The 15354-nt window shown below is 38.8% G+C and overlaps 1 protein-coding gene across 3 annotated transcripts in view; it reads right to left on the reverse strand.

The window, feature by feature from the left end:
- Nucleotides 1-9286: 9286 nt before the first annotated feature.
- trip10a (thyroid hormone receptor interactor 10a) overlaps nt 9287-15354 on the reverse strand; it is a 28080-nt gene continuing 22012 nt past the window's right edge. For 2 of the 3 annotated variants that reach the window (XM_044050732.1, XM_044050733.1), the window contains 5 exons: nt 13641-13750; nt 13298-13430; nt 12353-12441; nt 11530-11663; nt 9287-11124 (listed from right to left, as the gene is read on the reverse strand). In XM_044050732.1, coding sequence (XP_043906667.1) covers nt 10973-11124; nt 11530-11663; nt 12353-12441; nt 13298-13430; nt 13641-13750 — 618 coding nt within the window. In that variant the 3' untranslated portion in view covers nt 9287-10972. Of the gene's footprint in view, nt 11125-11529; nt 11664-12352; nt 12442-13297; nt 13431-13640; nt 13751-15254; nt 15279-15354 lie in introns of all 3 variants that reach the window. The other variant, XM_044050731.1, reaches the window with a different exon arrangement.

The raw sequence follows: 15354 nt of genomic DNA on the forward strand, positions 1-15354 counted from the left end.
GAATTGATTCCCAGAGGAAGCATGTCTCCAGGCCATGCGGCGCCCCCTTCCCATAAAAGCGCAGCTAATTAGCTGGATTTCATTTGATTTAGGCTGGAGATGGCTGTGGCCCGTATTTTAAGTTTGGGTGTTCGACCCTGGTGAGGGAGGAGGGATCTGCATTCTGCCTGAGAGAACTGACCGACTGTGGAGGGCAAGAGAAACTAATGAGATCTTTTTTTACAGCAGAGAAAATGCAGGGTTTTAAAGTGTGTTACCAGCTCTCTGTATTCCAGACAAATTGGACTGTAATGAGATGCTCGTGTGGGTTCTGGATTTTCAAGTCCTATGCACATTTGTCCACAATTAGTTCATGCATACATTCACAACATGATCATGTCTTGTTGCTTGACATTAGTGCTGCTTATATTATCCTCCATTGAGCTCAGCGAGCTGCAAATAAGTCAGTGACTCAAACTATCAAGTGGAAATGTGGTGTGTGGGGGGTTCTAGTTGAGCACATAAATAATGCAAACAAATGCATGAATAAAACAGATAAAGACCTGACAGTCTGTGGTATCATGTGCTAAAGCAAATTAAAACAAATAACACTGAAGTGACAACAAGTGTGACATTTTCAAAGACACTTCAAAGAGAGAATCTCTGTTAAAACCTGTAATTATCATTAAAACTATCAGAGGTATTTGCAGAGATGTAATGTATATGAAATACATCATGATAACAAGACCTCCTTTCTGTGTCGAGCTGCTAACATCTAAGTGAAAGATCATTATTAAATTAACTTTACTGTTGGATATTGTAAATGAGACAGGTTATGTTGACGATAGATAGATAGATAGATAGATAGATAGATAGATAGATAGATAGATAGATAGATAGATAGATAGATAGATAGATAGATAGATAGATAGATAGATAGATAGATAGATAGATAGATAGATAGATAGATAGATAGATAGATAGATAGATAGGCTTTTTATTTACTTAAGAAGGCAACAGACACAAAATATGCAACAGAGAAAATGATGTTGTTCCAAAATCACTGAAATTATCAAACACAAAGCTGCTGGGGGAAAATTAGGTTATGCTCTTGCCCGGTGTATTATCAGAACTCAGAAAAATATTCTTTTAAATTTATGTTTAAAAAGTGTAAGAACAGTGCTGGGCTTTAGGTGGATCATTACTCTGACTTTTCCAGCTCTGTCAAAGTTTGCTCTGTGGCACCAATTATCTCTCAAAGACAGACAGCAGTGCGTTCATACTGAAGACACAAGAAGTCAGGAGTCTCCGACCAGCGCGTAAACATTTACGTGTAAATACGAGCATTTTAAATAAACCAGGGGTAACCAGGCAACCTTTGGCACTCTGCGGCATAAACACTGGCACGCTGGCACCTCAGTGTTCCTCACTTTGTGTCGTGACTTCATGGGTTTGAGTGGCAGCAGATACAGGCTTTAAGACGAGGTACTGTAGTGTCAATTTTGGTTTGGCCTAACTTCCCAGACAGAGCAATGTTTATTAAACGCAGTGTTTTTTTAAGATGTTTTTTCTGAAAATTATTATTGTTATCATTATTATTATTATTATTATTATTGTTGTTATCATCATCATCATCATCATCATTGTTATTATCATCATCATCATCATTATTATTATTATTATTATTATTATTATTATTAAGCTTGAGCAGATACAGCACTGAGATGTGCTCTATGAATGGAATAAAATCCCAGGTATATTGGAAATGTTTTTGTGTCATAATTGAACTTTGTGTTATTGTTGATAGTGGCACAGTGAAAATGTCAAACTGGCACTCCCATGTCACAGAGGTTGCCGACCCCTGACATCGACATTTATATGTGGTCCCTTCCAGTGTTCGAAGTAAAAATCCCTGACACCATCAACAGATTGTGACTTATGAAAGATCATATGAGTGAACATTATTTGTTTTCCTGACAAAGTAACTTCCCTATTCTTATGTGACAATGTTCTGCTTTGGCTTGAGCTCATATTTTCCTTGACTTGTTTTTTTTGTGTTCATGAAGTGTGTATAAAAAGATGTCAGATTTTCACAAAGGGGAAGCGGATAATATAAGCAGAATTTAAAAATGCTCAAACGCTTGACAATGTACTTTTTCCCTCTCAAAAAAGGGACCTTTAGCCAATTTTCTTTCAGATATTTTCTTTTCAAACCGAGTTGAGCTTCAGTTTTTCGAGAACAGTAAATCAACTTACATGATTTATTGTTTCCTAACTGAGTTATGGGACAAACCATAAAAGGTCATCCGCTTTCATTTATTCATAATGGAGGTGATTTGATTTAATAGTTCCTCAGTCACATTGCCAGGTACTTAAGGTCAGATTTTACATGCAAAACAAAAAAAAGGATGTGATTCATTGCCGGAAGCACATCAACTGCATAGATATTTTTTACAAGAAAGATTTAAACATTTACGCACATTCATGACCATAAACATCGTAGAAACATAAAGGGCAGAAAAACAGGTTTGTTTTTCAAGAACGCTCAAAGAAAATTGTGTTTTCTCTAAAGACGAATTCAAACTTGGCATTGAAAACAAATACATTAGCCTTCAGATTGAGATTTTTTCCTGTATGAATAACCTCGCATTTGTTTGAATGTGAATATTTTATCTTAGGGCTTGTTGTTGAAACACTGTGCTGTGGAAAAAGAAGAAAAGTTGGAGCTGGTTCAACGTGATGCCAGTGGGTAAAGTGCGGTGTTCACTGGTCATGATGAGAGAAAAAAAGTCAACTTTGGTGCGTGTTTATGTTCCTGCCGTTAAGCTAGAATATGTGGAAACACTGGAGAACCACATCGTCGGAGCTTTTCAAAGTTGTACTACCTCAGTACCAAACAGACACCGTTGAGAAACGACTCGGTATTTTATCAGCTTTAAAGTTAAAATTGTGTTTTGATACGTTAAGATCTATCAGTCACAATAAAAAAAAAATATTTATGAGGGACAATAATCTATATTTATCAAAAACAAACACAGGTGGCCTAAAAAAAAAGGGGATTTTAAGAAATGAATGAATGAATGAATAAATAAATAAATAAAGAAACAAATTCCTTTCTTTATTCCTTAATAAAGAAATAAATGAAGGAACACAAGAAAGATGAAAAAAGTAATTAAACAGTTATTTGATTAATCGATTATGAATGAATTACAAAATTAATCGTCATCGATTTTGAGTGTTTTTTCAATGATTAAAACCAGCTTCAGCTTCTTAAATGTGAATATGTTCCAATTTCTTTGCTCAATTCGACAAACGAATCATTAAAACTGAATCATTTTGAGACATTCAAGAAACATCTTCCTTTCCAACATTTTCTGGACCAAACGATTACTCGATTCACAACAAAATAGTCATTAGTTGCCGCCCTAAAAGTAAATAAAGGGAGAAGAGGAAGAAAGTTCTTTACTAGTTCTTCTTCCAGAAATGTACAGTAGCAACATATAATGCCTGTGAGTGGGTGGAGCTAATTACAGTCCCCTTTGAATCCAGAACGCCACCAACGTGGGACTGCGAGAGCGAGCTTCAGCAGAGCGGCTGCGAGGACACAGAAGTCGTAAAAACAGAGAGAGAACACTGGCCTGAAGCTCTGCCGCAGGGAAGAACAAGAGGCAGTGATTAATGCCAGCAACTTTTATTTATAAATCTACAGTGCAGTTACCATTCAAGTCTGTGCAAAGCAGCTGCAGTGGTTTGTTGTTTATTCATGAACGTCATTATGCATGCATTTTACAAAAAGCCCTACACCCTCTGAACTATTAATCATGCCTTTATTGATTTGCTAATCTTGTAAGCTGTCTGTCCGAGTAGTTGAACACCGTGCAGTCGGACACCGTTCGAGCCACGCGTATCTGCTGGAAATCGTAAAGGTTTCCCTCCATCTCTGTCTGATTTCCTGCAGCAACAGCTGGAAGACGGAGCTCTTACATCTTTAATCACCTGCAGTGCAGCAGGCACAGGAATAATTACTTATTTTGTAACAGCAGCACCTGCGATAGATAATAAAAGGCATATGATGCATCACTCACACACTTATGGGGGCTGACACAAAACACAGATGCTGAATATTCCACCAGAAGACGGTTTGTTTTTACAGTGCGGCTCATTATATTCGACCTAAAAAAACATATTCCTCTGACAAGCAAGTTGTTGCCTCCAGCAAAGAGACTGTACTGCGTTGACAATTTCAGGAGTCTGGAGATTAGACCACAGAGATGATAGTTTTTATGACCCTAAATCCAAAAGGAATCTATAATCTCATACATCATAGAAAAAATGTCTCAACATTTGTGTGAGATTAAGACAAGAAACCCCCCAAAAATAAAATGCTGAAACATTACATAATATTCACTTTCACTTCAAACCCGCTCAGAGTGAGACATCTTACCAAAACAGAACGCCATAGACGATCTTTGATGGCTTTTCCCCTTCAGTTCGCGTTTTTAAAAACAGTAAAATCATCTCACATTTTGTCTCATAGCAGATCTCTGCTCTGCTCTCTGTGACAGTTATTGGTTTGTTTGTTTTTCCCCCATGCGAGTAACCATCTTATCAAACAAATACGATCTGTGATGGGACGGACTCACCTGTTAGCTGTTAGCTGTCAGGAAGAAAAGAGGTTAAAAGTTTAAAAAGGACTCACCTGTTGTGTTCGGCTGCAGTCTCGTGGACGGGTGAGTTGGTGAACGACTGAAGGTGAGGAGATGACGATGATGACGTGAATGTTTGAAGACTTGCGGTCTCGCGAAGCTCCCTGCTGACGTTGACAACGGTTTAAACGTTTTTTTTTTTTTTTTAAAGGATTCTAGGATCCCATTAGCTGAAGGTGCATGTGACAGGGGGGCGGGTCTCGACGCCGGAAGTGAAGTTAACGCGGTTCCCACGGGTCCTTTAAATCCTTGAATTGGGGGGGTGGAATTCAAGGCCATTTGAATGTTTTTGAAAATCTGCATGGGTCATTGAAAGTGCTTGAATTTGTACCAGAAAGAAGTTAAGTTGATATTTTAGGTAAATATCTCCCTTGTTTGTTACAACACCACCCCAGCTAACAATTTTTGGTTCCCAGAATGTCCTGGGAATGTTATCTTTTAGTTGCAGGAACGCTCCCTGAAGGTTCCCCACCTAGGTTCTCCTGTGGGGGACACATAAAGTTTTCCTAACGTTAGTTTTTGAAACAGGAGAATGTTTCCGTTTTTGGTTCCCTCTGGGTTAGGTAGGAACCTAAACGTTGAGGGAACCAAAAACTGAAACCTACTGTTTCATGCCCTGCATTGCTTAATGTATGTAGACTAGGCCTATGCAGGACAAACGTGGAGTCATAATTACTAGCAGTGTTGTGGACACTGTCCACTGTCTCTCTCCATCGTTGATGTGAGACTCCACCAATGAGCGAGCTGTTCCATTCTTTAGCACCTTTCCATTGGGGTACCAGAGTAAACTGGTACGCTCAGGGTGGAGCTAGGCCGACTCCACCCACGACATCAGCTGAACAAATCTTGATGTCTTGTTAAGACAAAGCGGGACACAAAGAGCTGCTAGATGTCTTCCCACCGGTCACATTATGTAGCCATCGAGCACAACCCACACTGACCCTGACCCAGGGCTTTAGCGTTCCAAACTGTACCAAACCGAACCGCTGTACCGCAGAAACTATGCTCTGTTCAAGCTTGTAAACACGTGGAGCCGGGTGCAGGTCATTCCAGAGACAGCTTGTGGCGTCCCCGTTCTAAAGAAATATGTTCAGTATTAGCCCTGACAAGATGTTCCACAGAATCTCCTCCACTCAGAGCACTTAGCTGACTTCGATAACTTCTTCAAAATTAACATCATCACCGACTCCAGAGACGTTTTCAAAACAGTGATAATAGGTGCAATTAGGTTGTCGTTGGAGTGGAAAGATTCGTTTTTTAATGAATGCAATCATTAATAAAACATCTACTCAAGCGAATAAATGGAGTACTCGGATGGGTGGATGGATGGATGGATAGACAGACGAAGAGAACTAGTGTCACTGGTCACATTAACATTGTTCCAGTAAGGCAGGACAGTGTGCCGGTGAACCAGCATGTCCTCTGAAACAGGGCCAAAAAGGGCTAAATGGAACTCAGCCATCATTAATTCATTAACTACACCTGTGCTTTTCCTACTGCGACCTGACAGAACGTCTGCCGGTGAAAAAAGGCCTGTACAGCGGTGCTTTGTGGTTCCCCTCACGAGCCCAGAGAGGAGTCGTTAAAAATCTTTTATAGCTGCGTTCGCCAGCAGAAGAAAGTACAATAAATGTTTTTACAGTGATTTTTTTGTTTTGTTCTGTTTTTGTTTTTAAATGGGCTTTTGTAAATGGATTAGTGAAGCCCAGATTAATACGGCAGACATATCTAACATCTTTATCCCGTTTCTAAGAGGTGGGTGAATTATGTGAGACACAGTGAGAGGAGAGATTATCTTGTAAATCTATGGTAAATACTCTGTATTTTCCCCTGCCGATCTTTCGGGGATAGACGTGCGTTTGTTCCAAACCAGTGGAGCAGCTTCAGTCTTATCCCTGTCACAGCGAGACGGATGGTAGGTGTAGTTAACAGTTAACAGTAAACAGTGACAGACCGAGTGAAATTACACCAACTCTTCTCCTCTGTTGTTTTTAAGAGGCTACAATCTTTAATGATGCACAAAGGACACAAAACTGTTGGAGCTACTGCTGTTCTTTTGTGTTTAGTTGCAGCTCTTTAGGGAGTGGTCAGGAGTGAAAGATGCCTTAAGTGTTTTTTGTTTTTCTTACCTTAAGTTTGTCCTACTCTGAGCAACTTCCTGTCTACAGTTTCTAACGGATCAATCTGATTTTTTTTTCCGTGATGGGTGGGCGATGACGCAAGTGTGTTCCCATGGTAAGAATCTACCATGTGATGAAATCACATTTTCAAGAAATCCCTGTCTCTTATAATGCACCAAACTCATTAGATTTTAACATGTTTCAATCCCATTGAACAGGTTCAGATGTGTATTGATTAAGTCATATACCAAAATCAATTGAAAAATGTTGCTTCTCGTGTCAAATATTGATATGCGATTAATTGAGATAAATTTATTACAAAGCCTCTAGAGCATCTTAATTTGTTAAGTTATTTGCCCTGGGGTATCGAATATTTTCACCCACCCCTAATATAATATATATTAGATTTAAAACTATTTTTGTTTTATGATTGTCGCTTTTATCATTCTGACATCACTTTTGACGAATAACTTGATGTCTGCCATTCTGTTCATTTCCTGTCTGCGACAACATCTGGATTCGGGAAGAGAAAGATCTGTTGTTTATTTATATATATATACTTCTTTTTTTTTTAATCTGTTCTTTAGGGAGTGGTCAGGAGTGAACGATGCCTAATGCAGGTCCTAAACAGGTGTTTTACTGTTTTATGTGCCGTTTTCCAGGTTGGACTGAAGTCCCAGGATGCATTGCTGCTCTGACCCCACAGCTGCAGACGTGTCCAGGATGTTGCCATATTGAGAAAATGACCTTTAACGCATCTTGACACCAAAGGCGTCGCATACAAACGACGAACCGAGCACTCGGCACTACCTCAGCGAATTCTCCGTCTGCTGGAAACTTCATTTAATATCCACACTCTTCTGAAGCTCATGTTCTCATGGTCTTTCTCTCCTCTCGTCAGGTGGAGGTGAGAGTGGGTCGCGTGCCAATTCGGGGTTTATTAATTAGACATTATAAACAGTATGGTTTTTAAAGCCAGGGCAATTTAATCAGGCATCCATGGCCTGTATTGAAAACATAATTATACTGAGGGGAACAGAGATGGCAGAGCTGTGAGTTCGGGGGCAAAGAAATGACGCAACAGTGCCACCTACTGTGCGTGAGCTGCACGTGCACTGGTCAGTTCATATTTGTGGAGCAGATGGACTGAAAGAATTGCACAAATTGAACGAACGAAAATAAAAGTTGAGTTAAGTGGGGCCATAGACATAAAGAGTTCAAATCTAAACATGAGGTAATAACAATTGATGCTTCAGGGATGATTGGATGTGCTTTTAAAAAGATTAAATGTAGTTTCCATGGTGTTTATAGCATCTAAAAATTAATCGGATAACGCTGAGGAAAAGCGCTGGAATCCATGTTAGTTGCGAGTGGATTCATTAATTAGTGGCTGTTAAAGTGTGCAAAAGTTAAAAACCATTACAAAGGTAGAAGAAAAGGTATGGTCATCTATTAAAAAGAAGCACATGGACGAGATTAAGAAAATACACATTTTGAATAAGTTTCATCTACAGAAAATATTATGTTTTACTGGCAAAACCTCAAAACTGCCAATAATTGTAGTCTCTTTTATGGTTATTTTAATATTGTGTGCAAGTTGGTTTCATAAAATGTCAAAACGATGTTCTCAGAACCAAGTTTTAATGAAAGAAACTGGAAAATATTCACAATTAAGAAGCTGAAAATCATCACAGCTTGTTTTAATTATTTGAAAAAAATAGATTATTAGATTAGTGATTATCAAAATAGTTGGCGATTGATGTAGAAATCAATGAATCAACTGCAGCCCTAGTTTTAGTTTAAAAAATAAACTTGACTTAACTGTCTCTATCAGGTCTAACATTCATAAAAGCATTTTAGTTTATGGCATTTCTTATTGCTTATATTCATCCCACAAAAAATGTATATGAACTTTTAAATGGATTTCAGAAGTGCATGTTTTTCATCTAGTATGAGATAATTGTACATTTCAGTCACACTTTGTTGTGAAAAGTTTGGTTCAATAACTAAATGTAATGCAATTAATAATTACTTTTTTAAATGGTGTTTTTTTAAAAAAAATGTTTTGTAGTGTGTTTATCACCTGTTTATATCAATATTATTAATATTGCGTCGACAGGAAATGCTTATACGGAAGTGCTTTTATTCTTTTACAGAGACCGGAAGTAGCGGATGTTAGCTTAATCTCGTAAAATCTCGAGGAAAACGTTGAATTTCCTCGAAAATTCCCGCTTCTAAGTGCAGTTTTTCTGCCAGTGAAGTATCTCAGACCCCTGTTGAAGTTTTTCTGCACGATAATCTTAATTTTGGCAGTTTGTTTGTTAAACTTTCGCATGTTTGTGAACCGTTGTGTCCTTCAGAATAGGCTTCGCAGGTTTTTCTCATTTCAACTCTTTGTGGAAACCACTCGATATACTATATTATAAATATTGTATAAACACAAGTTATTGTCACGAGTAGAATTATTATTTAAAATCCACAAAAGCGTCAAATATTTATTTTGTCCTAAGCCCAGAAATGAAATGAATTAACCATTTCTAACTTTGAAATGTGCTTTGCATTTATTTAGTCTTGGAAAAAAAACAAAAAAAGAAAGAATGAAATATGTTATATGCAAAAAGAAAATGAAGTATATACATTATGCTTTTAACCAGAAAGGCACCAAAGACACATGAGCAGTAACTGCTTCCTGTTGGCTCAATAACAACACATAAAATAAAATAAAATAAAATGGACGTTGATTGGCGTGAAAATTGTGAAGCAAAAACAAAAGGAAAGATTAAAAACAAAAACACTAGTAGCAACATGAGGGTCTTTTAGTTTGCTCTTACAATGTGACCGTCTTCATTTTGAATGGTTAAAAAAAGCTAAGTAAGACAATAGTGGTGTTGTGATAGCTAAAATATATATTATTTATTACATAAATACAATAGTCTTAATGCAGCACACTCGACATGTGCCTCATTTACTCCCTTTTGTGGCCACAAACTGTCCACTAAGTGTGCAAAGGGGGGGGAGAGATCATCCACGTGAGAACCTCCAATCCTCAAATACAAAAGTACGACTTCTGTCCAACGGGAAAATATTATTTTACACATTTGTAATAAATTATTTTAGTACATTTGTTTTGTCAGGCAAAAAAACAGCTACGGTTTACGGTGAAATGATGATGATTATTGGAGAGATTGTCTGCGATTAGACGCGTCTGTAACTAATCTGGACACAGAAAGACGCCTTTGGACGCTGCAGCCACCCAAAAAGTGACGCAAACGCCTGAACTAAAAGAAGAAAGTGACTAAAGATCTCCAGAATAACATATGTGCTGCAAGAAGTGGCCTCACTGGAGCCGCAGATTAGATTATTCTCCATCTGTGAGAGAAATTAGGTGAACAGGTGAGGTAACGTCCTACTTGTGCAGAAGAGGATTAGAGCCAAATGTTTACATAAAAAAAAAAAATCAGACAATTCTTACAGAAAAGTCAGAATTGTTATTTTAAAATCAAAAGTTTTGAATTATGTGATTTCTTTTTTCACTACTTTACAAATTTTTCCTCCTAGACTTCAGAGTCTTATCTCAGAAATCTGACTTTCTTTCTCAAAGAATTCTAAGAATATGTTTTGGACATCAGACTTTGGACTTTTTATTGTTTGAAATCTGACTTTTTCTCTGAACTCTGGCCTACTTCAATTTTGTTTACAAAATAAAGGTTCACATGTGGCCCTGATCCTCTTCCATATACTTGTGTATTACTGTTATTAACACTCAGTGTAAAGATGGCAGCAGCAGCACTCATCTTCATCTTCTTCCTCCTCCTCATGGAACGAGGAAAGCACTTGTACCGTCGATGGAACCTGAGCTCAATGAAACACTGGAAAAGAAATATATAAATATATATATATATATATATGTTGTGGCATGCAATGGAAATGAAAATAACCTTGTGGTTTTGGTGGCGAAAAAATGGGATTACGGTGAAATTAGGACCGTTAGCACCGCTCTGCTCACGTGGAGGAAACTTTCTCATGAAATGAAAATCCTTGCGTTCCTGTAACAGCAGCAGTTTCTCTCTCTGTCGCGCTCAGCGTTGCTTCACGGTAAGAACTGCATTCATCTGAATGAAATGTTCATCTCTTCCTCTGTCGTTCCTCGCGTTGTGTGTGCGTCTGTCATTTGTTTATGGCGATGGTGACGTAAGAGGTCGGTATGTAGCCTTCGTCGCCGTTGTTCCTGCGGACGCGCGTCCAGCCGTCCCCTTTGTCCTCCTCCACCACAGCCAGCACCTCCCCTTCCTGCATGGAGATGGTCCCTTCACTGGCACCTGGGGGGAAACACAGGAGAACTTTGAGATTTAAGTCTGAATTCTGACTCCAATCTAAAAAACAAGTCCAACTCAGACATCAGAGAGAAAAAATTTGTCTAATCTCAGAATTCAGACTTTCTTGGGCGAAATTCAGAATAGCAAAATATTCCTTTTTTTCTCAAAGAATTCAGGGAAAAAAAACTAAACATTCTGACTTTACTCTTGAATTATGTTTGTACCCCCTTATAATTCTGACTCTAATTCAAGAAATGTGACTTTTTCCCCCAAATAATTCTGAAAAGAAAACAGAAAGAGTAGTTTTTTCTATCGTTTTGAGCGGAAAATTGGACTATTTTCGCTTTAAGGATACAAGAATACACAGACTCTATTGAGTTCTGATGAGTTCCCGTGTAGTTGACATACCGGGGAAGTTGTACATGGCGGTGCAGTTCCCGATTGGAGCGGTCAGTTCGTCGTCTTCAAAGTCATCATCAAACTCGGCGTAGATGGCTTGAGACGGATCGGGAGTGCTTTCATCCGAGTGAGCTCCATCAGGACTGCAAGGACAAAAACACACACACACTTAGTGAGGACACCTCATAGACATAATGCATTCCTCAGCCCCTTACCCTAACTTTCAAACCCTAACCTTAAAACCAGGTCTTATCCCTGGAAAAAGCCCTTTAAAAGAGACAAAATGTCCCCGCAAAGATAGGTTTGTACACAAAGACACAAACACGTTTCCTGTACAGTGCAGCATCAAATTGTCTGTCAGAAGTATACTCAAAGTACACTTATATCTAACCTTAATTTAAGTGGGAATAAATCTTACTGAGATTAAAAGTCAGATTGATCCGACAGGAAGTGGCTAACAGAACATACAGATGAGCCCACGCTGATGAAAACATAACATTATATAAATGATGTGTTCCCAGCAGGGTTCCCACACATTGGTTGAAATCAAATTCAAGGAATTTCCAGGACCAATTCCCTTGAATTCAAGGATCAAATGTGCTGACTTGTAAGAGCTGCTTTGTTCATATTGGAGAGAGAGAGACAGTGGACAGTGTCCACAACCTCGCTACGCAACGCAGGGCATGAAACCGTAGGTGGCGTCGTAACAAAACAAGGGTCGACATTTACCCTCAATATCAACTTAACTTCTTTCGCGCACAAAATTCAAGCACTTCCAATGACCCCATGTCTATTTAAACACAAACTTTCAAGGATGTGTATACAGTGTTACCTTTGTACGTCATGAGCTCCGTTGTTGTTGAATGTGTGAGTTTTATAGCGCAGCGTTTCCCCTCGACCTCCTGCTTCAGACAGCCACGTCTGCACAGACCACAGAGAAACACAAGGAAGTGGCATCAGTGCAGAAAACCTCCTGTTGTCGTCATCATCATCATCATTTTCTAAATGTATTCCTCTAATTAGACTACAGTACGTCCATTTTGTTTCAAATCTAAAAAAAAAACTATAAATATTGAGTTGAAAACTGTCTATTATTGTCTATTATTGCAAAAAATTTGTAACATGCATTTTTATATCAGAAAAAGCACAATTAGAGCTGCAACTAACGTTTGTTTTTATGATCGACGAATCTGACGATTATTTTCACGATTAATCGAGTAATCGTTCGGTCCATACAATGTCAGAAAACGTCAAAAAATCTTAATCCGTGTTTGTCAAACCTGGAAATGACGATGTTCTCAAATGTCTTGTTTTAAACGACGTACGATGCTCATGTTACGATACTCTACAAAAGGTGCAAGTCACACTGATACCTACAAATATAAAAGTTGCAACGATTAATCCACTACAAACTCATTTTGACACTCGATTCGAGTCTGGTTAATTGGACACTTTAAATGGTGAATGGTTGTTTGTCTTTAGTGTGTTGGTCCTGCAGTGGACTGGTGATCTGTCCAGGGTGTCATCTCACCTTTGGCCAGCAGGGATCGTCTCCAGCGCCTCCCACAACTCTCTTGTGGAGGGTTAAGTGGCAGTGAATGAATGAATAATTCTCATCCCTCTCCTTTATAGTCTAGTTTTTCTTTCATTTTTCTATTTTTAGTCTTAGAGTAGCTGTAACCCGGGGGATTAATTAAGTGTCGCTGATTCTGATTCATTCATTCATTCATATAAAGGACAAACAAGAGCGTCACAATGACGACAGTGTCTCGATTACCTCGTACTTGTTGAGCTCTCCTCGCAGTCGCTCGATGTTCTGGGACGTCTGGCTGATTTGGGATGCCAGACTGGCTGGGTCTCCCATCTGAGGATTCTTCTCATAGACGTCTTTCATCTTCCCGAGGGCCTCGCTGAACAAAGCAGAGAGGGGGGAGGAAGAGGAGGAGGAGGAGGAGTGACTTTCAGAAAGAAATTAGGTTTCATGCAGAGCTGAAGGAGCGGCGTAAACACACACTGATGTGCACGGCATGAATATTAGACTCTCACCATCCGCCGGCGAGCATCTAACAAAGATGGTTATTAATACTCAGGGGGATAAGCACATTAACATACACACACACCTCTGATCCACTTCCTTTTGTAGTTCCTTGCATATTTCGTCCAGTTTCTGCTGTAGCCTCTTCCTGCGCTGCTCCGGAGGCAGATGTGCAAAGTCCTCCGTCACTGTGGTCTGAAAAAAAATAATAAATAAATCACAAGAAGTGTGGATTAACACCGCATTACTTTACATTTACAGTAAAATAACATTCATTATTATTATTCATTAAATAAATGGAGCTCATATTTTGGTAACACCATCTGATTTTTGAATGTGCTTTCCAGCTTGGTAACAGTGTTGTAATTTTTAAAGTAACATCCAGGGCTAAAATTTCACAATAAAACGTTTGGGAATCAGAATTCTTCTTCTCCTAATAACAACAATAGCGCCCAGCCAGCTGTGCACTGAGAGGTGTAATGCTGCCCTCTACAGGTCAAAATGTCTCTATCACTTTATATATATATATATTACATATAGACCTGTAGCATGAACAAGTGCTGAAACTGCCTTAATGACAACATGAAACCATGAAAGCCCAAGGTCATCCATCCATTTTCTACCACTTCATCCTCCACCTGAAACAAATCATTTAGTGTTGAAAATTAAATTAACCTAATCCCTAATTTGCATGTTTGACAGAGAGTGAACCGGAGAGAACCCTCACACATATGTGTCAAAACGGGATCTGAGACTGTGACCTTCTAGCTGTGAGGCAACAATGTCAGCCACTGTAACCCCCATGTGGCCAAGGCCCCAGGTCAGCCACTTCAATAAACTGGCTGACCTGCAATAAGCAACTTCTGGAGTGACCACATGAAAATAAAGCATGATTATTTGCCTCTGGACGTCCACACTGGATAATCCACAATGTCCTAATCTCAGTCTAGTTAGAACCAGCAACAACAAAAAAAAAAAAGAAATGAACCCAAAAAAATCCACCACCCTTACACCGTCACACACACCGAAAAAAATCATTTTTTGTTTTGTGCAATATGATAAATAAAGTCCTGATTGTGAACATGACACAGCATTAGGGCTGACCAAATCTGCAAATTACAAAACAAATAGCAGTTAAATGAGTAATTACTAACAACAATTTGTATATTTATTCCTCTAATTAGAGTACAGTACGTCCATTTTGTTTCAAATAAAAAAAAACCAAGAAATATTGAGCTGAAAACTTTAAAAAGTTCAGAAAAAATCCCAATTAGATCTGCAACTTAATTAATTAATCCATTATCAAAAATAGTTGACGATTCATTTAGTCATCGACTAATAATCGAGTAATTGTTTCAGCTCTAATCACAATTAGATCAAAAATCGTTCAGCCCTAATGAATAGTTTTTAAAACGACCATGTGCCCCTGCCTCGCTCCACCACCAGGGGGCCACCTCTCCAATACAGACACATTCTCTTGCTGCTGCTGCTGCTGAGTCATCTGAACACAGACACTCTGCTCGGGCAGGCAGCGCTTTGCTTTGTCAAGGGGAAAAAACTGTAACACTATTATAATAATACTAAAAGAAAAAAAAAGAGAGCCGCCGTAATGGAAAGGTGGCCCCACACACACACACACACACACACACACACACACACACACACACACACACAGACCAGAGTTGTTATAACATATTACCATGATCCTCTCTGGAGTAAACCTCTGAGGGGGGAAAAGGAAACAGTACATGTATAAAAATAAAAAGAAGAGAGATTCTTGTTTTCCTACCCTAACACAC

Source organism: Solea senegalensis, linkage group LG19 (genome assembly GCF_019176455.1).
Source record: "Solea senegalensis isolate Sse05_10M linkage group LG19, IFAPA_SoseM_1, whole genome shotgun sequence".
Taxonomy (NCBI): Eukaryota; Metazoa; Chordata; class Actinopteri; order Pleuronectiformes; family Soleidae; genus Solea; species Solea senegalensis.